At 38.2% G+C, this 26,294-nt stretch overlaps 1 protein-coding gene across 1 annotated transcript in view; it reads left to right on the forward strand.

The window, feature by feature from the left end:
* Positions 1-26,294, forward strand: part of MAN1A1 (mannosidase alpha class 1A member 1) — a 208,750-nt gene that overhangs the window by 142,432 nt on the left and 40,024 nt on the right. The window contains exons 6-7 of the mRNA XM_034765788.1: positions 15,933-16,056; positions 20,388-20,481. Of these exons, the coding sequence (XP_034621679.1) occupies positions 15,933-16,056; positions 20,388-20,481 (218 nt within the window). The remainder of the gene's footprint in view (positions 1-15,932; positions 16,057-20,387; positions 20,482-26,294) is intronic.

Below are 26,294 nucleotides of genomic sequence, written 5' to 3' on the forward strand. Positions count from 1 at the left end.
TGTCAGTGTTTCTAAATTATCTTAATATCCCCAAAGTTTGTTCACTTAGTAATAAATGATACACCCTCAGCAAGGCAAACAGTAATAGAATTCTAGTAGCAGCCGTGGTCGAGGCACTAATGTCACTCAGCATCTGGGACACTAGAGGGAAGGACAAAATGAAACTGCACAACCGTAGGGCAATTTAAAAGCTATTAAAAAGAGAATTGAGACATGCATAGAATGACAGATATTGGCGGGTAAGCCATCCAAACAGTTTTGTTTGTTCTAGAAATTTTTCTTCATGAGTTGTAACTTTTTAACCTAAATTTAATTTTTATTTAGAAAGTTAACAACTTCTTAGAGAGATATCAATAGAAGCAAATAATCCCTCAGCAAATTAAACGAAAAACTACTATTTCTCACTGACATCTGTGAAACACTATTGCTATACTTCTTCACAGTGGCTTATAATGGAATAAATGGGGGAAGTATTCATTATAATTGGATTTTAATAGTAGGTATATATAATATAGCTTATAAAGCTGTTAGTGTTGATATTTGCCCTTCAGTGGTTTCTACGAATTATAGAGAAGAGGGTATTTTTATTATTAGTCTGTCAAAGGCTCCTTGATGTAGATAACTTTTAGTTGAGTACATAGTCTTGGTATGTTTGTCTACAGTAAACACTCCCAGTAAAATGTATTAAAAGGGCCACAAGGCAGGCTTTCTGCTCAGCTTCTCTGGATGTCCATTTCCGTCTTTTCATACTCTGTAGGGTATGCAACACATTGGAGCACACACAGCACACAACATACATCCCCTTAAAGAACACATGTAATTTGATTTGAATTTTTGATAATTTTTCAAATGAATGCAAATATTAGAATGTGCAGTCAGTGAACAATTCAACACATTTTGGTGTTCAGCCGATACAGTACGGAAATTGTACTTACTCTACTTATTCCACAATATCACTCTGTAAATAAGTTTAATTATGTAGATTCATAGTTTAAACTGCATCTTTTAAAATGTCGCTGTTAGACATCTCTCTGAGGCTTTGAAACTGTCTTTTCAGTGCTCAGCATATTATGATAAAGCTTGACTGACAGCCAAGGTTTTAATCTGAGTGGTAAATGCTCCCTGACTTGCTTCTGAGACAAAACTCTTGGACTATGATTACTTTCTGTCTAGATAATAACATGTAAATAGTTCTGTGCGTAACAGACATGTTCTCTGACTCTATCAAAGACATGTTCTCAGTATCCCCACTTTTAAAAGTGATTGGCAAAGGATCTTTAAAAATCAGGTTGTTCCTTTTTTCTTCCTTATGATGGATAAAGAAATCCTAAAAATATTTTGACAGCTTTTTTAAAAAAACCTTAACATTATGAGGAATGTCAGGTTTGTTATTCTCTGATTTTGCTGAATGACTTCTGGGATGTCTCAGAGATGTTCATTCTGAACTCCCAACAGCTAAACTGAAAATACTGGAAAGTTAAATCTTTAACAAAGGCTTATTTTAGCCAGAACATTAGTTATTAATGTTATATAAATGTTAACAAAGATTTTATATTGTCACACTAAAAATTCCTTCTTTCAGTTGTTCAGTTTTCATTTTCATGGCTTTTGTGATAATGTCATTTTGTCTATCTCCAGTCAAGTCTTCCTAGTTAGGGCCTGAATTTTTAATGTGAAGAACATACAGAAGTTCTATATTTTGGAGATGGGGGAAGAGGTAAAGTTACAACCTTTTAGCCCTTTATACATCATAAAGAATAGAAAAAGTATACAAGCCCATATTTTTAACTCCACTGGTCATCTTTAAATAGGTAAGTATAGTTACAGTATTTATTAAATGTCACAAGGCCAAAAATGCAGCAGAAGAATCATGAAATAAAAATGGAATATATCCTCCCCTCCTCCCCCCCAAAAAAAGGACGGGGGGACTGAGGAATGAAGTATTAAAAAGTTATAGATGTGTTCAATCTATTGGAAAGTATTGTCAAAGAGGAAGCTAGATTTAGTATAGTTTATGAGCATCTGTTAAAAATCTTGGCTGTTTTTTGTTTTTGTTTTTTATGGACCCCCTTGCTGCTTTGTTCCTGAGTTATATATTGTCAAGGTCTCTCTGATTCTCTCTTGCCTCCCTCAACCTTTGGAGGACTGAAACGTGATTAGCGTTTCTGCCTAGCCATCTGTTTCATTTTAAATACCTTATGTTATAGGGGAATTCTGCCCCAAAAATTAAAAATTCTGCACACAATATTTTACAATTCTGCAAAATTCTGCATATTTTATTCATCAAAATAACACAATACAATCACACCAGTTTCAATTATTTTAGTAATTTATTTCAAAATACCTGTTAAGTATGTCCTGAACAACACAATGAAAAAGATTCAGGAAATGTTTTTTGTCATATAGATTCCTTATTAGGCATATAAATACAGAACTTTGAGTAATTAATTTAAACTACAATACTGAAGCGTATTTCCCAACCCCCTCAGAAGCAGTGCAAAGGCTTGGGGGAGTTGGGATAACGGAGGAGCTGAGGGAAAGGGAAGGGAACCTGGAGGGTTGTTGCGTGTAGGTGGGAGAAATATAGAACAGATTTGGGCGGGGGCAGAGAGGGATTGTTAGGGAGCCTTCCCCATGCAGACCCTGGTTGAACCCTAGCCTCTCCCATTCAGTCAGGCACATCTGCGCCCATCCCCATGTGTCCCCGTACCCCCATGTGTCCTTGCATCCCCTCCCCCATCCCCATTTGTCGCTCCACCCCCATTCAGATAACCATTCCTCTATCCCCATGTGCGTCTCCACCTCACTCAGCCACCCCCATGGGTCCCTGCACCCTTTCCATCCTGTCCCCACATGTGTCTATACTCCCACCCAGGCGTCGCTGCTCTGTTCTAGCACCACAGTGGCCCCTGATGGGCAAAAGTCAGAACTGCAACAACTCTTCAGCAGAAGATCTTTTCTGCAGACAAAAAAAATATGCACAGCACATTAATTATGCGTGCACGCAGTGGCGTAGAATTCTCCCAGAAGTAACCTTAGCACATCTACAATTCTATGGGAGAACCCAACAGTTGACCATGTGTTATTGAGATGCTTTTTTCACATAATCCTATCAAGTAAGTAGATTCTTCCCCACCGAGAGTTTTTAATCACTCTCCCCATTCTCTCTGTTCTAGCTTTCTGGGATACTTCATAAGAAATTTCAGCCCTGGATAATTCAAGAAGTTTACAAACCACGATGTCCCTAAATGTCTTATGAGTCATAAAGTGCTTTTCTCCTGTGATCCTTCTCAGCATTGGGGGTGGCATGTAGTATACATGTAGCTAGACCCCTTAGTGAAAAGCACACTGCATCTACATTGTGGTCTGTAGCTATAAGTGGCAGTGAAAGGCTCTGGCCATGGTGAAACAGCAGGAAAAAAGCCAGCAAACATCCCCCCCCCCCCTCTCTGCCAGAGCCTTTCCCCTCTAGAGTCTCGTCTGCTGGTAGAGAAGGACTCCAGCAGTGGAGAGGCAGTGGGACATTGCACTGATAAAACTGGCAGATGTACATACGTTGAGTTTGTACCAACCATAATTTCTGTTTTGACTTATAAAATGTGCTGATCCCATGCACTAGATTTGCAAAATTATACGTCTCAAGAGTTTGATACGGGACTTTTTGGAGCCTTTCACTGATTTGTCTTAAATAACTAATTTATTTGATGGTTGTTTAATGCCTTACGTGAGATGAGTTGGTGTTCAGGCTAGTTCCCCAAAGACTGCTGGCCACACTGCTGAAACAGCCGTCACAATTGGCATTCATATTCAGAGTGTCAGGATAAATGGGAGGGGTAGCTCAGTGGTTTGAGCATTGGCCTGCTAAACCCAGGGTTGTGAGTTCAATCCTTGAGGGGGCCACTTAGGGATCTGGGGCAAAATCAATACTTGATCCTGCTAGTTAAGGCAGGGGGCTGGACTCGATGACCTTTCAAGGTCCCTTCCAGTTAGGTATATCTCCATTAAAAAAAAAGATTAAACTACCTTTCAGCCCTGTAGGTTGTCCTTCCAATTAGGGTTGAAGCAGCACAAGTTGGTTGAGACAACTGCTGCTGCTCATATTGCACCCTGTGTTACATCTGGGGAAACTGAGACAGAAAGGTTGTGATGCTACATTTATAAAATTTCTAGCTTGGAAGTTGAAAGTATTGTATAGTTAGTTTGGGAGCAAATTAAAATATTTTTTCACCCAACTCTCCTGAGATAGATGGAAAAAAATCTTACTTATAAAGTATTTAAAAAGTTATATCACTGATTATATCAATAATAGAAAAAGCAAAAATATAAGAAAACACCAGATACTTTTACTGAATGTAGTAGTCATCATTTAATATATTCCGAAACTTATGGTATTGTTGATTAGAGAGAGTGTGCTGATATGTCCTCAGCATGGAAAATGTACTTACTGAATCTGGTCGGATTCAAAGAAGATCGTTTTCCTGGGGATTTGATTGGTCAGTTGCTCTAAATTGTCCTGTTTTTATGCTAACTCTGTTTTACCTTTAATACGTATAATTCTCATTGTGCCATATGATTAAAATCACTTTACTTTTAATAAGAGAATTACTCTAAAACTTGATGATAGCTGATTTAACAGTTTATTTTACAGAGTTCTCAATTAAATGCCTTAAACTGAAGTGATAGAAATATTAGTGCATGTAATGAGCATTATTTGTTTGTGTTCATGTTAAAGGGTTATTCTACAACGTATGATTTAAGTATACTCCTATTTTCTACCCTGCTGTGGGGATACAGCCCTTTCAGCCTTTTTCAGCTCTCCAGAATTATCTGGTACTTAAATTGAAAGGAAGGATAAATTCTATTTAGGATATTCCCTACTTCAGGCTATGATGTTATTCTAATGTACATCACAGATTATTGCAAAAAGATTGCTGAACAAAATTAATATTAATGTAGCTAACTTAATTAACAGTTATAACTGATTAACTGCAAAACAATCATTTTTAACTACCCACTCAACAGTAGGTATTTTATGACATAGTATGCTTGTTATTCTTTTAAAAAAAAAAGTCTTTAGACTAACCTAATCTTAAAGAGATGCTCAGGAAGTTTTAGACAAACTTTTGAGTTACACTAAAATCAGATAAAGAATGTACTGGATTATATTTTTTTATCACAACAGGTGGGAGCCAGTGAGTCATGACATTCTGCACCCTTGCTATTTAAGACAATTACTATGTAACACTACAGATAATTCCTTTTTAAATATCTGTATGCCATCTGTAAGGTGGCTACCCATTATGTGAAATATTGGTTGCCTGAAGTAATCATAAATAGTTGAAAGAAAAAGATACAGGGTCACTAGGGTGTAAACAACTGGTAGGTAATAAAGTCTCACACCTGGGGAAGACTGCATTATCTTTATAAGGTCAACGTAGAATGCCGGAATGTGTAAAACTTGAGGAAAACCAGGCACGTGCAACACAATATTCACAAATGTGCCAACTTTTCAATCAGTCCCCTAGACAACAATAAAGAAATATTCCTATTTAATTTCTGGTGAGGTGTAATTACACTGGTGCTGATTAATCAAATTGATCATAGTTCAGGCATTCTGTTTGATTTCTCTTTATCTCCATGATTGAGAGTGTGGTAGTTTCATTTATAAACTTGTAGTCCACTGAAATCGCATAACTCCCCACTATAAATTAACTTCTGTTGGATCATACCATACTATATCAGGAGGCACAAGCAGAGCACTAAAATAAAAATTCATAAATAACATGGATCTCTTCCAGCATAAATAACACGGGTATCGGCCAGCATACCAGAAGTGTTTCACTTAATATAATGTATTTTGTGAAAAGCAAAATAGCTCTTTATCAGTAAATTGACTGGATCCTACTGGATAATAATAATACTATTAAAAATGTGTGATTGGAAAAAGAGAGCCTGTAAAAAGCGTGTAAATATGTATTTTTACAGGATTTTGACTTTCGTCTTGATTATGAAATAGTCATGGTCAGTGAGGGATAAAATTGTGAATGTATAAATATACCCTGTGATGGGGAGAGGAACCAAAACGCTTAGTTTTTACTGAATATTATTGATTCCCATAAAGAAGGCTCTCATTTCTCAAACCCAAACAGCTTTAATGCAAAATATTTATACAGTGACGGTTATGTTGTAGTCAACCTATCCGATTTTGCAATGTAAGACTTTGCAATGCTATGTTCCTATTTTTTATTTGTAATTAACTAGAAATATACTCTGATCTTTAGCATTGTATGCCCCAGTGCAGCAAAGCAAAGTACTTAAGCTCATGCTTAAGTGCTCTGCTGAATCAGGGTCTTTGACCCCCTTTTGGTTTTCCCCTTTTCCACCACATCAGGTTCAGGCTTTTTGCCTCTCCTAAAGGCTCTGCATAACTCTGTCTCTGCCTACTGATCCAGGTTAGTCTGAAAAATATGACACCCTTCCACTCCACACTTGATTCCCTGTTTGTCCTCTTCTCTGCAGCCAATTCTGCACCTTTTTTCATACACTTGGAACTTACTCAGGGAAGGCATTCTGTGTTATCTATGTCCTTTGTTACAATGTTCGATGCTAACTAAAGGAACTTTTAGTGCTTGATCCTTCTCCATTGAAGCCAAAGTGACCTTCACCATTGACTTTGATGAGATCATGCCTATGATGAGAGATACTGATAAAAACAAGAATTATTTGATCCAAGGACAAATGTATTTATAAGAGAAAAGTAAGGATTGGGGGGCGGAGAGGAAAGGAAGATTGGGGCAGGCTGGGAGAAAGATTTCATACTTTCTTAGAACACTTGGCTTCTCCCCTTTTGGAGGAAGTGGAACTGTACTGCTGTACTCCTGCTGTGTTTTCTTTGTCACTGTATTTGAATATATCTGTAAGGATATGTTAAAACTTCTGAAAAATAAAATTAAAAAAACATTTGGCAAAGTAGATTGTAAAATTACAAGTCTGAAAAAGACAACTTGAATTTTTATCTAGAAAAACAGAATCCCACTTAGTACTGTTTCATGTGTCATAGAATCTCTGAAAGTAGAGATCAGAAAGGCAGCCACCCACTGCCAACGTGGGGTCCATGTGTGTTATGCATGTTTAAATATATATATATACATATTTATAAATGTGTGTACATAATGAAAATGAACAAGGCCAAGATATGTATAAATTAATGTCATAATACATGTCACGGTTGCAGTCTTATGACAATTACCCACTATCTGAAATGAGTGTTGATACAATTGCTGTGTTCAAAAGAAATAAATGGGTTGTCAGTCAAAATGACCATGATGCATAAATCTTGATATGATTGGTTGATGCACTAAGTGTTAACATAAATTTTCAACACTTTGTATCTGTCATTTATTTTAATAATGCATCTATTAGTTAGACTAATTTAATTCCCAGAACAAAAATGTAATCATTCCACATGCAATACCAAGAAAAATAAATGTGAATTGTAGTTGAATCATTGTAAGGCATTAATTATTTGTAACTTCAAGATGTATCAATTTAATATATTTTGATGTACTTAAAATATTTTATTAGGACTAGGACAAGAGGCTCACAAAAGAGGATAAAGTGAATTCAGAAAAATGAAGGATAAAATCCATATTTAAAATGGCCAGATGAAAAAATAACAACATGGTTTAGGCAATATAAAAGTAATTATCTAAACTCAGCTGTTAAATCTTAATTTTATAAAATTATGATATAGTGCTTTATAAAACCTGATAAATGATGGTAGTTTCCCAGTTGTCAGTGTCGTGCTAGCCAATGCTTTGAAGCATCAAGCCTTTGTAAACTGACAGTTTTCCCTTGATCTGAAAATTCTCCACCAAATTGGAAGGGCTGGAATACTTTGACTTATCCTGCCTTGAAAATTGATGGTGGCCTTTCTTTCAGAAAATGGCTGCTTGCTGCTTCTAAAAGAGAAGCTGACATTGTCACAACTTCTTTAATATTATTGCTCAGGCATGGTTACTAATCTGAAATAGAAGAAACCATTGTTCCAGAATCTGAAGCAGGGAGGCCCATCTTAACTATCTTTCAGTCAACTTTTTACAAAGCAACCTGAGATGAGTCAGTGAGAAGTTGGCAGTGGAGGGAAATGTCTGGTACTTCTGGAGTGGATTGAGGGAGAAGAGTTGAAGAAGATGCTCCTTTTTTAGTTTTCAAAGTAGCCACTAGTCCAGGCCACAGTCCTCTTTACAGCATTGTTGATTTCAGGAAATGCATGCTGCTGGCAAAAACAAAGCACACATGAATGCCTCATATATACCTGTAGCTTTTATTTATAACAAATCAACCACTGAGTAAAACAGCCTTTCTGTGGGACTCTATAGTTCATTGTTAAGTATTTGAACTGTAGTAGTGCCTAAAACCCCAGATCAGGAATGGAGTGTCATTGTCATAGGTCCTACATTAATACTTGCCTGCAGTGTAATTTAAGTGAAGGCATAACAAGCAAATGGTAACAAACATTAGGGGGCAAGGGGCGGGAGGTGAAGAACATAAATGAAATAGCATGTATTTACATAGGGTTACTAGAGGCAGTTTTCTATCAGGAGTCCTCTAGTTAATTGATAAAATGGATTCAGCTTCAGAATTCGTATAGAATGTTTTCTTTCCCTTGTAAATCACTTATTCATTCCTGAACAGACTTTCTAGAAGGCAAGTAAAGCACATTGAAAAAATTTCTGTGTAACCCTTTTCTGGTAGTAGTACCATGTCCTCTTGAAAGGAGTGTGGGTTAGATTGCTTGCTTTTGTATGAAGAGCAGTCCACAAAAAGATACTGCCAGAGCGAATATGCTGCTTGTTAATATATAGCTGAATGAATAACAGGCTTTTTATGGTGGAAGCAGAGAAAAGACCCCCCTTCTCCTTTATCTGCTGGGATTCCTGAAATGTGGTGATGTAATTAGTGTTCTTTTTTTCCCCCTGCAGAGAGAGAACCCATAGTAGTCAAGTAAGTACATGTTAGTGGCACCCAACCTGGTTATTCATATATTATGAGCTCTTGGGCATAGTGTGGTGTTTTTGAAGGACTAACCGTGATGTTCAAAGATGTGTTTTAGACTAGGATAAATGGATTTAATTTACTCTAAGTACAATAGAATGTGTATTTTATATATAAGCAATCTTTACATAGTTCCTGTCAAAACTCTATTATTTTTTGTCAGTTATTTCCAATTCAGAGGGTGTTTTCATTGGTTTCTGAGAATTCTTTTTATATTTATACTGGTTCTACTCATCATCCCAAATTATGCAGGTTGTTGCAGTAGTGAATTTTGCTCTAATAGCTTTCTCTTTTACATATTCTAATTTATTATTACATGGATGGCAGAACTGTAGAATCCTGTTAATGATTTTTGATTTGCTGTTCACTTTTCTTTAGGGGACTCTATTAAAAGTAGTTCCCACTAGTTTGCATTATTTCTATACCTGCTCTGATGTATTCTATTCCCTATAGCTTTTTTAGCCCTTGGAAATTGATTAATTAAACCCTTAGTGCGTAAAGTAACAGGAACATGAATTGTTTAGCTTATTCATTAGTGTATTTCAGGAAACATATTTAAGACCTGTGGTGAAATTGATTAATTTCTATTAAAAATAATTGTGGTGTTGAATACAAGTTAGAGGAATTTTTCTCTTATTACATTGAAAAATTGCATTTAAAACCTTAGCATTTCTAATAGCAATGTTTAAATTGTTTGTGTACTACCCACTACCCTGGTGTGTCTGTCTTCTTGTGTCTCCACACACACACACTCACTCACTCACTCACACACTCACTCACTCACTCACACACTCACTCACTCACTCACACACTCACACACTCACACACACTCACACACACTCACACACACACACTTGCATCTAAATTTACTGCTTAGTTGAGTACCTTATGCTTCCTGCTCTGCTAGCCCTCCATCTTCCGGGCACTACTAATGTCATCATATTAACATAAGACAGAGAACCACATGAAAGGAGTATAAACCAATGCCCATTTGAGTGCAAATAGATACACTACATGTGAACAATGAGGGAAGACTAGAAAGGGTTAAGATGGAATATCAGGATAAACAGAATGGAGAGTTATACAATTAACCCTAACCATGAGTGCATATTGGCTACTTTGACTAGTAACCTCACAATTAACCAACATCAATAGGTGCAGTATTGCCAAGTTCAAGTGTTCAAAAGTCACACATAAAAACCCAAAAATCCTAAATTGCATAGCTCCAGGAGCATCCCAACGAGCATATTGTGACTCACTCATAGTATGGTCAGTTGTTCACCCTTGCTCTGGGGGAAGTAATCCATGCCAGCCCTCTGCCAGTACATTACAGAGGTAGAGACAAGGCCATGTTGACATGCAGAGGGAGGAAAGTGGCCCTACAGAGGCTGCTCTCCCTCACTCCACAGTGCCACCTATGATATGGGTAGCCTGCATAATGAGGTAAGGGAGGGCCTTATGTTACCTTGCTCCCCTGCACAGCCATGTAAGAAAAGAGACTGTCTCACCCAATGTATGTATATATTAGATTTTATGTATAGGTAAGCCAAGATACTCAAAAGTAAATAATCATTTTGAGTGCCCAATTTGAGACACTTCAAAGGAACCTGATTTTCAGAGCGTGCTCAGCACTTTTTGAAAACCATGTGCCTTTTTTAAGTGTCTAAAGTTGGGTACCCAAAACTACAAGAGGCTTTTGAAAACCCTTGCCAGGGCACCTATAAAACCCTCTTGGGGATCAAATGCCTACCATTCTTGCCTGTATCATAACTCCCCATGTTGGATTATAGTACTGTGGTTTGTTTCTGGTGATAAAAGAAGTTGGTCAGTTTTTCATTAAGTATTAAAGCAGTAAAATTTAACCTCAGTTCAGGGAAAATGGAGAATTATTCTTAAGAAAACATTTCTGAGGTGGTACTCTGTAATAGGGTATAAAATATCTGATATTTGAAGAGGACAAACCTACTACAGCCATCTCGTTGATTGTCTGTCAAGAGTCACATGACCTACAGAAGCATTGTGCTCAGCTAGAGAGCACAATTGGGACAAATTTCTTCACCGGTAGCTCATTTTTATGTGGGCATCTGTGTTGCTGAATGTTTAGAACATATTCTTTGTTTACTATTGATTCCTTTCATTTATTTAGTAAAAATGTTGAAAGCAATTATGTTTTATTTATCATATTGACTTACTTTATGCTATCTGGTTATGTGGCCGGTGTGACTTTTAAAATATTTTACTTAATATGAAAGGTAGACATTAAACATATAAATAAAAACCTGTATTGGTACTGACCTTTTTTCACTGCTGCGGAGGAGGCTTCATTTAATAAAATATTGTTCTGAAAAAGTAGTTATCAGATGAGAACTAAACCTTAGAATTTTTACACTGTATGAATACTGTTTATTAGAACTGCCATGACTGGCCATTATGAACTGACTCACAAAGGTATCACTTATGGAAACTGGAGATGCCTGTCTGGATGTAACAATCAATAAATGGAATGTACCCATGGAGATTTTTTTTTCTTTGGTTAGAGGCATAAGGGAAGATGACTAATAAAATTGATATGTATGTCATCTGTAATAGTGGCACTTCACATTCATAATGCATCATGTTAACTTTTGAAACTTATGCAGAGCATTATAGTGAGCAATGTACTGTATCATCTGCCTAGCTGTAACTAGTTAGTCATATAAGATCCACAGATTTAAAAACATATGTTGTAGAACTATGTGGGCACTTACCACACTGGGGTCCTAGTCCATACCTCGGGTTCCTAGGCGCATAGAAATAAATAATAATATTTATAATGAATGTTATTGCAAGTTACCTTTCCAAAACAGAACCATTTTAAGTAAACTTAGTCTGAGATTTTAAAAACTTTTCTAATGATTTTTAGAAAGAGTAGGAGAAAAATGTGTCTCTCTTAGATGTCTCTCTATACATCCCCACAGTTCAGACTATAGGGGATGTGAATTGTGTGTGGATGGTGTAGACACAAACCAAAGAATACTTAGTTTGCTTAAACGTAGTCCTCTTTAAACAGCATTAAGTTAATGTGGAGTAGGTATGTTACAGATACACAGGCGAGTCCCATCTTACACTGGGGTTACGTTCCGCTGTCAGCGCATAAAACGAAAATCGCATATAGTCAAAATTACATTGTGTAATGGCAGGCGGAATCACCTGCACTACAGGTACAGTATTTAAATTATTTTTCTCTTTTTTGTTTTTTTGTTTTGTTTTTGCTGACCGCGCAAAGCTGAATTCGCGCATGTTAAATGCGTGTAAGATGAGACTCGCCTGTAATGTCTGCAGCATCCAAGCAGGGAGTTACAGCAGAGCACACTAGTGCTCCCTACAATTAACATCCCATAGTCCGAATTGTGGGGCCATGTGGACAAGCCCTTAATTTCAGATCATTTGTTTTGAGACCAGTTTTACGGAACAGCAGATCAGATCAACCATCATTCCATTTAATTAATCTGAGCAGTTTGTTTAAATGGAATTTTAAAAAATAGGATGACAGTTTGAACCACAAAATACAGCTGATCAGAAAATTGTTTTCCCATCCCATAAGAATTTTTGAGATTTTGAAAAATTACCCCATCCCAAACTGAGACAAAAAGTGAAAATCTGGACAATTTTCCTTGAAATAAATCTTGAAAATAAAAAGTCATATTTGATTGAAATTTTCAACCTGTTTTTACTACAAAGTAACTTAAATTTTTAAGTGAAAGGGTTTTTTGAACGAAATAAAACTTCATTTAGAAAATATTGAAAAGAAACATTTCAACAATAAAAAAAATATTTTGAAAAACTTTATCAAAAGCAACCCTTTCTCACAACATTTTTGGTTTCAACAAATTGGCACTTTCCATTGTTTTGTTGAAAAATTAACAACCCTTTCTTCCACAAATGACTGATCCATAACTAATAATGCATAATCAACTGCTTTTGACTTGTCAAATAATTCTGCAACATGTGGATTTTGCCAGTTGGAGCAGAGAGGTTTCTCTGGGATGCTCAATTATTTTTAATTAGAGCTTTGTGAAATTTCTGTAATGGAAACGCAATATCATACAAATCACTTATGACTAGTGCTACGACTTTGTCACGGAATCTGTGACTTCCAGAGACCTGCGTGACTTGAGCCCCCGTACTTGGGAGCTGTAGGGTCCCCGCCACCCTGGGAGCTCCCAGCGGCCGTGAGCACAGAGCGGCGTGGCCAGTGGGGGTGCCCGAGAGCTCCAAGTCAGAGCCACTGCAGGTGGCGGGGATGCCCTGAGCTTGGCGCCACCAGTGGTGTGGAGTCTCTGCAGCTCCAAGCCAAGCACCTCTGGGTGATGTGGGGAGCCTGCAGCTCTCCATTTTGACATGCATATTTTAAGTAAAAATCACGGATAGGTCACGGGCTTCCATGAATTTTTCTTTATTGCCCGTGCTAACATAGGAGGCCTAAGCTGGGATTCCCTTCCTTTAAGCCCTCACTCAAGGCCAGTTAGAGAGATCTGCTTTCTTTTCTGGGTGATGGGGACCAGATGCCCTGAAATCCCTCACTCCCCCGATGCCAAATCTTTTAGTGGAAGTTACAGCTAGTTCCCATACCATCTCTTCAGAAAGTGGCTACATGCACTGATCCCTATGCCTGTGATGTATTCTGGGATACATCTTTTTTCCCCTAGATGAAGTAAGGATAGATTGCAGTAGGACCAGTGTTGTACTGCTGAATACCAGGGACGGCAAGTTGCCCACTCCCCTGAATATCCTGATGGGATGGAGAGAATATGCCTGCTTTGTTGGCCCCATGAAGATGACGTAGGAGGGGACAAGGTCAACTATCTGCAGCAGAATGCTGCACAGATGCCAGCTGGCCAGTTTGCTGAAGATACTGAAGCTTGTTTGAATTTAGGGTGCACCACCTGCCAACGCAAACCTGCCATTTTGACCCGTGACATCTGTGAAAGCCAAAACCAGCAGGTTTCAGATAACACTATTTTTAATTACTTTGCATAGTTCCGAAAATCTATCTTTGCTTATTTTAAGAGACTTTTCTGATCAAAGCAACAGAGGGTCCTGTGGCACCTTTAAGACTAACAGAAGTATTCTAACTAAGACTAACAGAAGCTTTCGTGGGTGAATGCCCACTTCATCAGACGCAAGACTTGCGTCTGATGAAGTGGGCGTTCACCCATGAAAGCTTATGCTCCAATACTTCTGTTAGTCTTAAAGCTTATGCTCCAATACTTCTGTTAGTCTTAAAGGTGCCACAGGACCCTCTGTTGCTTTTTTCTGATCAAATGTCTGGAAAGACAGAAGTGTACATTCAGTAGCTGTAGTTCCCTCCTTTCATGAAGACAACAGTACAACTCCCTCAGGATCTTTAGAAGAAAAAATACAGTCTGAAGCCTGGAAGTTTGATATTTACTTTTAATGGAGTAGAAGTAGAGAACACCTGTACCCTATTAATGTCACATTGGACAAGAAGAATCTGCCACCCACCCTAAAACCTAAAATACTCCAGCCAGTACTAAAGAAACCTTCACTACATGCTAGAAACCTTGCAAATGAAGCTGATTGGACATTTTCTGATGGAAAGTTTTTTTTGTCAGAAATGTCTTTGTCACAATTGAAATCTGCCATGGGACTGTGACTATTTGCTGAAACTTCCAGTAGAAATCTGCCTGGTTTCCTGTCACCACCTGTGCCTGACTCCTGAATGGCTGCCACAGTGCTGGGGCTGCCAAGGCTTCAGGCTCCTAGGGGGCACATTTTGTTTTAGAAACACTAAAATGTTCCCTCTGCAGGAATAGTTCAGTGTTACCTAAACAAAATATTGCAAAATTTCACTTCCATGAAAAATTTTGAGATTTTGGCTTTTTGTCCCAATTTGAGACAACTTTTTTTCTCCCCAGGAAAAAAACCTCAATTCTTTTTGTGGAAGTGGAATTCAGTTTACCAGTGAACACCACTTGCAAAATAGAGTCCAATGTTTAATGTCCTCTATGTAAACCAATCGAGAAGCTAGTAAAAAAAAGTCTCCAGTGCCTCCTGTCAACTGTCAGTCGAGCTTCAGGTCAGAGCATAGTAAAGAGGCAGCGTTTGTGTCTTTGGGTATGTCTATACTGCAGTTAAATACTCACAGCTGGCCCATGCCAGCTGACTTTGGCTCATGGGGCTCGGGATAAGGGGTGTTTAGTTGCAGTGTGGACTTGCAAACTGCAGTCTGGGCTCTAGGACCTTGCAAGGTGGGAGAGTCCCAGAGCTCAGGCTCCAGTCTGTAAAGATTAAATTTTATTTCGTGAAGTGTCATTAGCTCTGAATTTAATTTTGAAAACATTAATCATGGTTAAAGAGTGCCCTGAAAGACAATGGATAGCTATCATACCTGTAGTTAAGATCTACATTATTAAGTAGGATTTATGTTCTAAAGTCTTATGAAATCTATTATTGAGATTTTATAAATTTAATATTCAATACTTAAATTCGAGTAGAACCCAGAGAACTCAATCAGAATCAGGGTCCATTGTGCACAAACACATGAATCCCCAAAGAGCTTATTATTTAACTTTAGGAATGCATAGTAGTCATATAAACATACATACAGATCAATCTTTAAGTGATCAATCAATGGTGGTCTAATAAAGGTGGAGCAGAATTGTACTCAAACATTTAAGGTGACTATGGGGTAGTCTCATAAAACAGAAGGTGGCCTAGTAAGGATGTTACTTGTACAAGTTTCATTGTGTTACCAATTAAAAGCTTTGAAATTAATTATCTTCTGGTAGCTGCAGTGTACCTAATATACCATATATTTTATTAGCACTTCTTTATAGATGCTAATGACCTTTTCTGCCTTTTCCCCCCTTTAGTGGGATTGGTCGAAACTGGCCCTGGGCTTCTGGAGGAAGCAGTATTCTGGCAGAATTTGGAACTCTGCATTTGGAGTTCATACATTTGAGTCATTTGTCTGGAAACCCAGTGTTTGCTGAAAAGGTTAGATTCTCTGGTAAAATTTTTATATTAAAAAATGAAAAATTGGAATTTCTGTAATTTTAAGTGTGTCACAGTAAGCAGGTGAATAGTTTCTGTGGGAATCCATATTAATGAACACAAAACACATGGCTGAATTGACCGAGATTCATTTTGTCATGGATATAAAAATTATAAAAGCACTTATCAGGCCACATAATATCTGGAAGTTTGGTTAAGTGGTAAATTCATGTAGATTAGGCATTTGGAACACAGCACCTATTTTAGTTGATGTAACTTGCTTGGTTAAGGTGAAAACCACAAATAAATTTTATATTCAGATAATATACTGTAAAAAGAACGAGTACTTGTGGCACCTTAGAGACTTACAAATTTATTTGGGCATAAGCTTTCGTGGGCTAAAACCCACTTCATCGGATGCATGCAGTGGAGAATACAGTAGGAAGATATATATACACAGAGAATGTGAAAAAATAGGTGTTGCCATACCAACTCTAATGAGACTAATCAATTAAGGTGGGCTATTATCAGCAGGAGGAAAAAATCTTTTGTAGTGATAATCAGGATGGCCCATTTCAAGCAGTTGACAAGAAGGTGTGAGTAACAGTAGGGGGAAAATTAGCTTGGGGAAATAGATTTTATTTTGTGTAATGATCCATCCACTCCCAGTCTTCATTCAAGCCTAATTTAATGGTGTCCAGTTTGCAAATTAATTCCAGTTCTGCAGTTTCTTGTTGGAGTCTGTTTTTGAAGTTTTTTTGTTGGAGAATTGCAACTTTTAGGACTGTAATTGACTGACCAGGGAGGTGAAGTGTTCTCCGACTGGTTTTTGAAGGACGATCCCTCACTCTCACAGATCTTGGGAGGCAGGTCTGTCCTCGCTTACAGACAGACCTCCAACCTGAAGCAAATACTCACCAGCAACCACACAACAAAAACACTAAACCAGGAACCTATCCTTGCAACAAAGCCTGTGGCCAACTCTGTCCATATATCTATTTAAGGGACACCATCATAGGACCTAATCACATCAGCCACACCATCAGAGGCTCGTTCACCTGCACATCTACGAATGTGATATATGCCATCATGTGCCAGCAATGTCCCTCTGCAATGTACATTGGCCATACCGGACAGTCTCTACGCAAAAGAATAAATGGACACAAATCAGATGTCAAGAATTATAACATTCAAAAACCAGTCGGAGAACACTTCAACCTCCCTGGTCACTCAGTTACAGACCTAAAAGTTGCTATTCTCCAACAAAAAAACTTCAAAAACAGGCTCCAACAAGAAACTGCAGAACTGGAATTAATTTGCAAACTGGACACCATTAAATTAAGCTTGAATAAAGACTGGGAGTGGATGGATTATTACACAAAGTAAAATCTATTTCCCCATGCTAATTTTTCCCCTACTGTTACTCACACCTTCTTGTCAACTATTTGAAATGGGCCATCCTGATTATCTCTACAAAAGCTTTTTTTTCTCCTGCTGATAATAGCCCACCTTAATTGATTAGTCTCATTAGAGTTGGTATGGCAACACCTATTTTTTCATGTTCTCTGTGTATATATATCTTCCTACTGTATTTTCCACTGCATGCATCCGATGAAGTGGGTTTTAGCCCACGAAAGCTTATGCCCAAATAAATTTGTTAGTCTCTAAGGTGCCACAAGTACTCCTCGTTCTTTTTTTATATATATAATATACTGTGTTCATGCAGAAGTACAAAGGACTGTGACCTTCTAGCAATCACTTTGATGCATTTTTAAAAATACAGGGTGTCACTACTGTAAGTAAGGGATTTGGGAATCTTTTCCATTTCATGTCCATCTTTATAGAGCGTTCATAACTTTTTGAGGAAAGTACTCTTTAAATGTGACATTTCTCATACTTGTTCACAGCCTAAAGGTGCATTTTTTCCAAGTTTGGTAAAATTCTATGTGGCCATTTTTGAGTTTTTGAGCTTTAAAAAAAATAACATTTTCACTACTTCAGAAATTGTTGTGGCTAGCCCTGTATTCACATTTAAATAACTACAAATGGATTATTTTAAAAACTTCAAATGTGGCTTGATGATTTTTTACATACTTGAAGAAACATCACATACAAATAAATTTTTACATGTTCTAAAAAAGACTATGGTGCATACACAGTATGTTTTTTCTATTAAGTTTTTAACATATTGCACCAAAGTACAATATTGCATTTACTGGTGTACAGATTTACATTGAATCAATGCAGATGTGTTTATTGGGATAGATACATATTTGAATAAATGTACTACAATAATTTTAATATTCCCATGTGTATGTACAATATAAAAATGTTCCCAGTGAATTGTTCCTTTAATCACAAGCATAAATACATTTTAATAAGAAAAATGTATATTCTTTCGAAATATATAATGTGCCCATCAAAAGACCTCTATGCATATGTGCAATTAAAAAATCAAATCTGATATCAAGTAAAAAACTCCACAGAAAAAACAGAGTTTGTCTATTCAACATCTCCCTTAAAGGCCTTGTTAAAGTAATCTGCAGCATGCTCTGAAGGTCAATAGATTTGGTTCTGTTGGACTAAAGAGGGAGATGAAACAGTGGATATGCATCTTATACAGGTAGATTTATTGAATATGTATTCAAAGATTTTTTTATTTTTGAAACAAAATTACTAAATACAAAAAACGGCGTGCAAAGGGGTTAAAATTAAATTACTGGTTCCTAGGCAACTATAATTCAGCTACATTTAACATATATACCACATCCACTTATATAAAATATTATTGTGTACAAGAGAGTAGAATTATAAATGTTGTAATCATATATTTTTATTTCCTGACTTTTGTATAATTTAGATCTCAACAAGAACATTGCATTAATGTAGTTTACGTACTTAATTTTGTTTATTAATTAGAAATGTCAGACACATATACAGCAATATACATATTTAAAAATGACTTTTCTCTGTTAAATTATGACACCTTAATAAGAAATTCCAGAGGAAGCTGTAAACTTTGTTTAGCTCCAAAAGCGGTGGTTCAACCTTTTAATTGATTATTAAGTACACCAAACTTCATGGATTGGCTGAACAATGTATTGTTACCATTATGTACAGTGCAATATTAAAGCTCACACAATTGTTGTAACCTATGAAATGCATATGCAAAACAAGATTAATTAAGGACAGAGTTTGTTTTAAATAAATCTGAATTTCAAAGGCTTTTTCCCCAGACTCTCAAGAAGTGACATTTAAGATAACATTTTAATTTTTAAACTAGTATTAAGAACAAAATAAAATCTAAAGTGCACAAGTTGATAATCTTGGCAAATAAGCCAAAGATTTGAATAACCTTTAAATGGAACTACATTCTGTCTCATAGAGGTAGGAACTCCAAATCAGACCTGGGGACATCTTGACAATGTTTTAGGGAGAAGCTTTCAGTGCTCCTGCCTTGCTGTTTCTGTTCTGTGGCTAAATCATGATCTTCCTTCTTCAGAGCAGTTAATCTGGTGTCTTTCATTAAAATTCCATCAAAATACTACATGTGCTCTATCTACAATGAACCATGCTAGAGGGCCACTCAGACTTCAGCTAATGCAGAATATAGCTGCTGTCTTGTGGTCCTGCAATGAGCTCAATATGAGTGGAGTCCTGTGCCACTGCACTGTGGAGCTCACTCTAGGATAGAGACTTTACTCAGCAAAATTTGTTACATACAGTCCATTACTTCAGTGCTCTATATACTGTTCAAACTTGAAGTTAATTCCTAGCTACAATCTAAATTACTGGTTTAAACGTGTAAAGCTCTTTATGATTCGGGTGACTGAGAAACTGCCTTTCTTCCTGTCATGCCACCATGGCAGAGTTTAGCTGGAGTGCCCAAATGCCAAAGATTTGAACATCTGGGGAGCTGGGTGGGAAAACATCCTCAGTGGAAGGCGCTTAGTTCTGTAACTCATTTCCACCATTTTGTCTCCCTATTTAGTTGAACAGAGCCAAATCCATTGACCTTCAGGGGCATACTGCAAATCTCTTTATCTTGACCTTTTATGAGGGAGAAATTGAATGGAGCATCTCTATTTTTTCCTGTGGAGCGTTTTAGTTGATGACAATAGATTAGATTTATGTTTATTTTTAAAAGAAATTGTCTATGCCTATGCATAGAGGTCTTTTGATAGGGACATTAGGTATGTTGAAAGAATAAATAGTTTTTTGAATTAAAAATGTATTTATGCGTGTTGATAAAAAAGGATGCACTGATGCTACTTGTATTTAATGCGAATATAAGACTGGATCAAGTGCTCACTGTTTGGTTTTCTTTGTAACAGGTAACGAACATTCGTAAAGTTCTGAACCGGCTTGATAAACCAGAAGGTCTTTACCCTAATTATCTGAATCCCAGTAGCGGTCAATGGGGTCAACGTAAGTATGGCAGTTCTTCAGAACGGCCAGTTAACTATTTTTACATACCATCTCTAGGAAGAAATAAACTCTTGATTGTTTCTCTCACTCTTACCAATTGACAAACCTGAGTTCTACTTGAGTTACTTATTTTTCTACCCACTTCATATATGTTAATGTATATTTCTCTGACCTCTAGCATATTTGTTAGTAGAAAGCTTTTGAATGAGTCTAAGTGTGTGGTTGAAAAATGTCTTTTTTCATTGAAAAATTTAAAGTGCTCTGTTAAGGCTGCTGTTTAAAGAAATGCTATCAGTTTGCCTTGGATCAAAATTCTATGTTGGTATAAATTGGTTTAGTTTCACTGAAGTTAATGAAACTGTGCCAGTTTATATTAGCTGAGGATTTGCCTCTATATTTCTTCTGTGAGTGCTTCCCTACGTCCATTACACTGTAGGCGTATGTGTCTCATGCATTGGTTCCAGAGAGTTTTCCCTAGTGGTATCTGTAGGGGCCGTCCTACCCATACCCCAGTTCTGAATGGAGGGCACAGAGGAAGGAGCCACCCCACCCCTTCTTAAGTTTTTCTTACCTTCTGTAATCAGTAGTCGGAGCATTCTTCACAACCTCGCTCCTTGAGAACAAACTTTAGCTAACTTTTGCCTATTGCTACTGTGTTTCATCCGTTGGACATTATTTTTCTTTCTGTATTTTCCTTTATATATAAAATTATTCCCTTTAGTTCATTTTCTGAATTGGGCAGATCTCCAGGTCTCGCCTAGTACTGGGGAGCCTATGCCAAGGTTGCCAGCTTTCAAGCCTTGCTTTGGTTGTCAAAAGCAGATTCCTATCAGTGACCCTCATTCACACTGTCTTAAGTGCTTGGATGGGAGCCACATAAGAGACAGATGCTCGATATGCCAGGGCTTAAAGACCCAGAATGAAAAAGCTGAGGGAAGAGCAGCTTTGATGTCTTCTTACAGAGGCTGCTCTTAGATCAGTGTCTGAACCCTCTTGGTTGTCAAATGGAAGCTCAACAATTACTCCTCCTTGGAGTGCACCCCCAGCTTTACCAGCAGATAAAAGCCACAAGAAATCACTGGGACTGTCTTCTTTAAGGTCTACACAGCAGCTAGACACCCATGGCTGGCTGGTGCCAGCTGATTCAAGCTCACAGGGCTTGGGCTATGGGGCTGTTTCATTACTGTGTAGACTTCCAGGCTTGGGCTGGAGCACAGGATCTAGGGCCCTGCTCAGGATCAGCCCGAGACCAGAAGTCTACACAGTAATAAAACAGCCCCACAGCCCAACCCTCACAAGCCTGAGTCGGCTGGCACAGGCCAGCCACAGATGTCTAATTGAAGTGTAGACATACCCCTAACCCATTCAGAAGCATATGAAATCATCAGCATCACGTTATTTGAAGCCCAGGCTCCAGGACTGCTCTGCAGAAGGTCATGCTGGTACTGATGGTAGTGTGCGCCCTTTGGCTTGCTGCTCCCCTGTACTGGCTCACTTGGATTCCCTAGACCTTTGCCGTTTACACCAGAATGCTCCCAGGGACCATTGAGACAGGCGACTACTTCAGTTACAGCACTAGGTCAGTCATCATTGTCCTAGAGGCCTATATAGCAACAAGAGACCTTCTATGCTGGTCAGTACCAGCATTGCCATTGATTCAGGGTGAAGACCCTATTCCAGCACCGTTGCAGGTTCTGCACTCATAAGGTCTAGTACAGTCTGCTGTGGGCCCATCAACCTTATGCCCTGTACTGGATTCATCAGCCTCTTCTATGTCCATCTCTAGACCTATGGTACTGGCTCCATCTTGTTGCACAGTATCCAGAAGTGGGAAGCATTTCGTTCTTCCCCTTCTACTGGGTTCCTCGCATAGATTCCAGGACCAGAAGGGACCACTGTGATCATCTAGCCTGACCTCCTGTATTAACACACGTTATAGAACTCGCCAACATAATTCCTAGAGCATATTGTTTATAAAAACATAGAATCGATTTAAAAACCGTCAGTGATGGAGAATCCACTGTGACCCCTGGTCTGCTAAGATCCTGAAACCGGTGCCCAGCCCCTTCAAGTCCCCTTCATTTGTCTAGATACACTCCCTCCCCTCCCTGCCCCCCAAGTCCACTTGGCTGCGGGAATTCTGGTATTCTAGTTGCACCCTTCAGAGGCAGTGTGGAAGTAAAGCAAGCATTTGTGGGATGTTTCTCTATTGACTTCTTCAGAGTAGCAACATGGTCTTCCATCAACACGTTTACTAGACAATATGCACTTCTTGCTTGCATCAAGAAAAGAAACAAATGTGGGAAAAATGGTTCTATAATTCCTCTTATGATGAGACTTCAAGGCCCATTGCGTTTGATAACAGCTTGGGAGTCACCTAAAGCGTAAAAGACATATGCGAGCACTCGAAGAAGAAAGAATGGTTATTCGCCATCTTGTAACTATTGTTTTTCGAGGTGTGTTGCATATGTCTGCTATATGCCAACCGTCTTTCCCAACACATCGGAGTCTACCATTGGCATGCCAGTCCAAAAGAACTAAAGGAGGGTTGGGGTGGCTCCATTCAGAGCACGAGGAGCCAGAGCATGAGCAGGGCTGCCCCTATGGGTACTGCTAAGAAAAATTCCCCAGCACTGGTGCTGCATGAGATGCACCCAGACCTACAGTTTAATGGTCATATGCAACACATCTCAAAGAACAACAGTTATGAGAAGGTGGATAACATTTTTCTACAGATGAGTGTTTATTCTGCTGACATTAAATGATGCTGGCAGACAATTAAGGAAGTAAGCTAAACAGAATTATATTGCCTTCAATTCCATTGGAAATATCATGAGGAAAAATCTAACTACCACCAATTAGTGGGGAATGAATATGTAGAACAGGGATCGGCATGGGTTGTTGAATTAGAAGGTGTTACTAGAATCCGTTTTTTATATAGTTACACTATTAAACAGTTGTGGTTTGGGGGTTTTTACATGACCCGACATTGGTTTGCTTTTACTGTAGCAATCCCATCATCGAAATTCTTCTGAACAGTTGATTCAGTGCACCCACTGAAAAGAAACAAAATAGAAATTATTAAAATATTTGGGCCGAGATCCACAGAGGTACTTAAGTACCTATCTCATGCCCGAGCCCCAGCTGGATCTTCAAGCCAGCTGAAGATAGGCATTCCCCGGCCTGTCTCATCTGTGGGACCTGATCTGGTAGGCATGCTCTGAGCACTGCTATTGGATTGAGGCCCATTCAAAATCCAGCAGAATGAGGAAGAGGTAGTGGTGCCACCCTTATAATTTTTAGCCCACTAGATAGAGCACTTACCGAGGATGTGGGCACTCCCATTCAATTTCCCCCCTCTGGCTGATGGGGAGAAGGGTTCAAATCCTTTCTAAGGAGAGAGCCCTAACTATTGGATTTTGGGATACTCTAATGTGGGCCTCTCTCCATCTTAACCTGTTCCACTTTGGATAGATGCTGAAATAGTCATTGGGCCAGAGAGAGAGAGAGACTGAGAATGACTGTATGTCCTGGTAGGTAGAGACTCACCTGGAGGTGGGAGACCCAGGGTCCAGTCCCTCTGCTCCAATGACTCTTCAATTCTTTATCCAAAGTGTAACAGCTTCCATTGGCTAGCTTACGCAGCTACCCACCTAGCATGCTGGCTTTTGTAGATCGCATTTTTAGGTGCTTATCTCTCCTCATTCATCATATAGAGAGGCTGGGTGCCTAACCCAGGCTTTGTGGATTCTAGTGATTTTCAAGGTATCTAAAAATTAGGCATTGCAGCACCTAAGTTCCTCTGCGAAACCAGGCCTTAGAATATAAAAGAAAAATAATTGTTTTGGGAAAGTTGTTCTTTTTAAACATGTTTAGTAAAGTATTTTAGAGGGAATGACATAGTTTAGAAAGTCTCTTGCTGGTTTTAAATGCCAGTTTTTGAAGAAACTATTTAATATTGACTTCCTTATATTTGTTCGTGTTTTCTGCTTTTTAAATAAATGATCTACATGCACACTAGAGGACAAAAGAAAAGATGGATAGGAAAAATCATTTAAGTCAGCATGAACACATAGGTTTTATTCTCTAGACACCTACTTTTTCAGTCTAGCATAACACTAAGTTGGCACGATCTGGTAGTCTTTCATCCTTTCACTTTTTTTTTCTTTTTCTTTAAACAGAGGAACAGGTTGCTTATTCTGTCTTGTCCTGTCATTTTGACTATATCAGACAGCTCAGTTCATTTCAAAGCTTGCCAAGCATGCAGTCGGTTAAACAAGACACACAATGGGAGGGGACATAAGGAATCCTCACTGTTCTGTTTGCAGCCTGGGTATATTGGAGAGTTGTCCCCAAAGGCAAAGGAAGTGACTGTTTTATTGAATAATGGAATCCCAAGATTTGAGGACCTAAATGATACTCTTATATCTGTCTTTAATTTTTAAAAAAAAAAAGCCCTAAATGTAGGAATATCTCTCCATTTTAATAAATTTCCAGTCAATTGTTATGCCAGTTTGTAAATTCATAAGAGTTCTTGGAAGTCTTTTTACCACCAAGCTTTAACCTGAACAAACTCAGTTTATAACATTCCTCTGACTCCATTTTGTACTTTTTATCAACAGTGTTATAAAGCAGTAGTTTTCAACCTGTGGTCCACAGACTACACCTCTACCCCAATATAACGCTATCCTCGGGAGCCAAAAAATCTTACCACGTTATAGGTGAAACTGCGTTATATCGAACTTGCTTTGATCTGCCGGAGCGCACAGTCCTGCCCCCTCCAGAGCGCTGCTTTACCGTGTTATATCCGAATTTGTGTTATATTGGGTCGCGTTATATCAGGGTAGAGGTGTATTTCTAAGATTTTCAAAGGAGTCCGCACATCCATTTGAAATTTTTTAGGGATCCATAAATGAAAAAAGGTTGAAAACCACTGTTATAAAGCATAGGCACAGGTAACCACAACCTTTTGTAACGTCATACCCATGACTTAGCAAGGCTTTTTAAATCTTAGAGAGCGAGAGAGACATGTGCATGCAAAAAACATGCATACATCTGTATATTTCTATGTATGTTTTAAGACAGTGGGCACTGTTGGCTAGGAAGGCCTTCTCCATGCCTGTGACCCTGTGCTTAGGCAATTATAGTTGCCTACTCCTCTGCCTGTCCCCCTTTATCGGCCACAGAAACTCTGTTTTATTAAGATATGTCAGCTAGCAACTGCCCTGAATAGATCTTCAAACACAATTGTCCTTGACTAAAACAATAATAATATTTACTGCCATAGGTACAGAAAGAGAGGTCATAAAATGAATGAGAAATATGACTAAGCTAAAACCTCATTAGTCTGGCATTAAACTTACCTAATATTGCAGTGCCTCATGTGGTAGGAAAGCCCCTACTCTCACCCAGTTTAAAAGCTGCCGCTGTGTCTCTGTGATTTGTCCTTTTTTAAAAGCGAATCAAATTCTAATTCTGCTGTTTAGGCTTTTGACCTTTCTTATGTTTATATAATAGTGCCTCAAAAACTTCTCTTTTGTATCAGATCAAATCCCTGGTACATGTCCGGGAGCTTGTAATTTATAAAGCCATCTTCTTTTACCAATGGCATGTAATTTGTATATGGAAATTAGCTTCTTGTCCATACAAACCACGAACACAAGTGTTGATGCAGGTCGATCCACGGCATGTTAAAAAAGCAACAAATAAAATAAAGTCTACATTTGTTTCCTCTGTTCCAATTCAATTGCTTTTTTTGTTTGCGAGCACGGATTTTTCACAATGGAAGAAAACAAGAACTAAAGTCATAAAAA

This window comes from Trachemys scripta, chromosome 3 (assembly GCF_013100865.1).
Source record: "Trachemys scripta elegans isolate TJP31775 chromosome 3, CAS_Tse_1.0, whole genome shotgun sequence".
Classification (NCBI taxonomy): Eukaryota; Metazoa; Chordata; order Testudines; family Emydidae; genus Trachemys; species Trachemys scripta.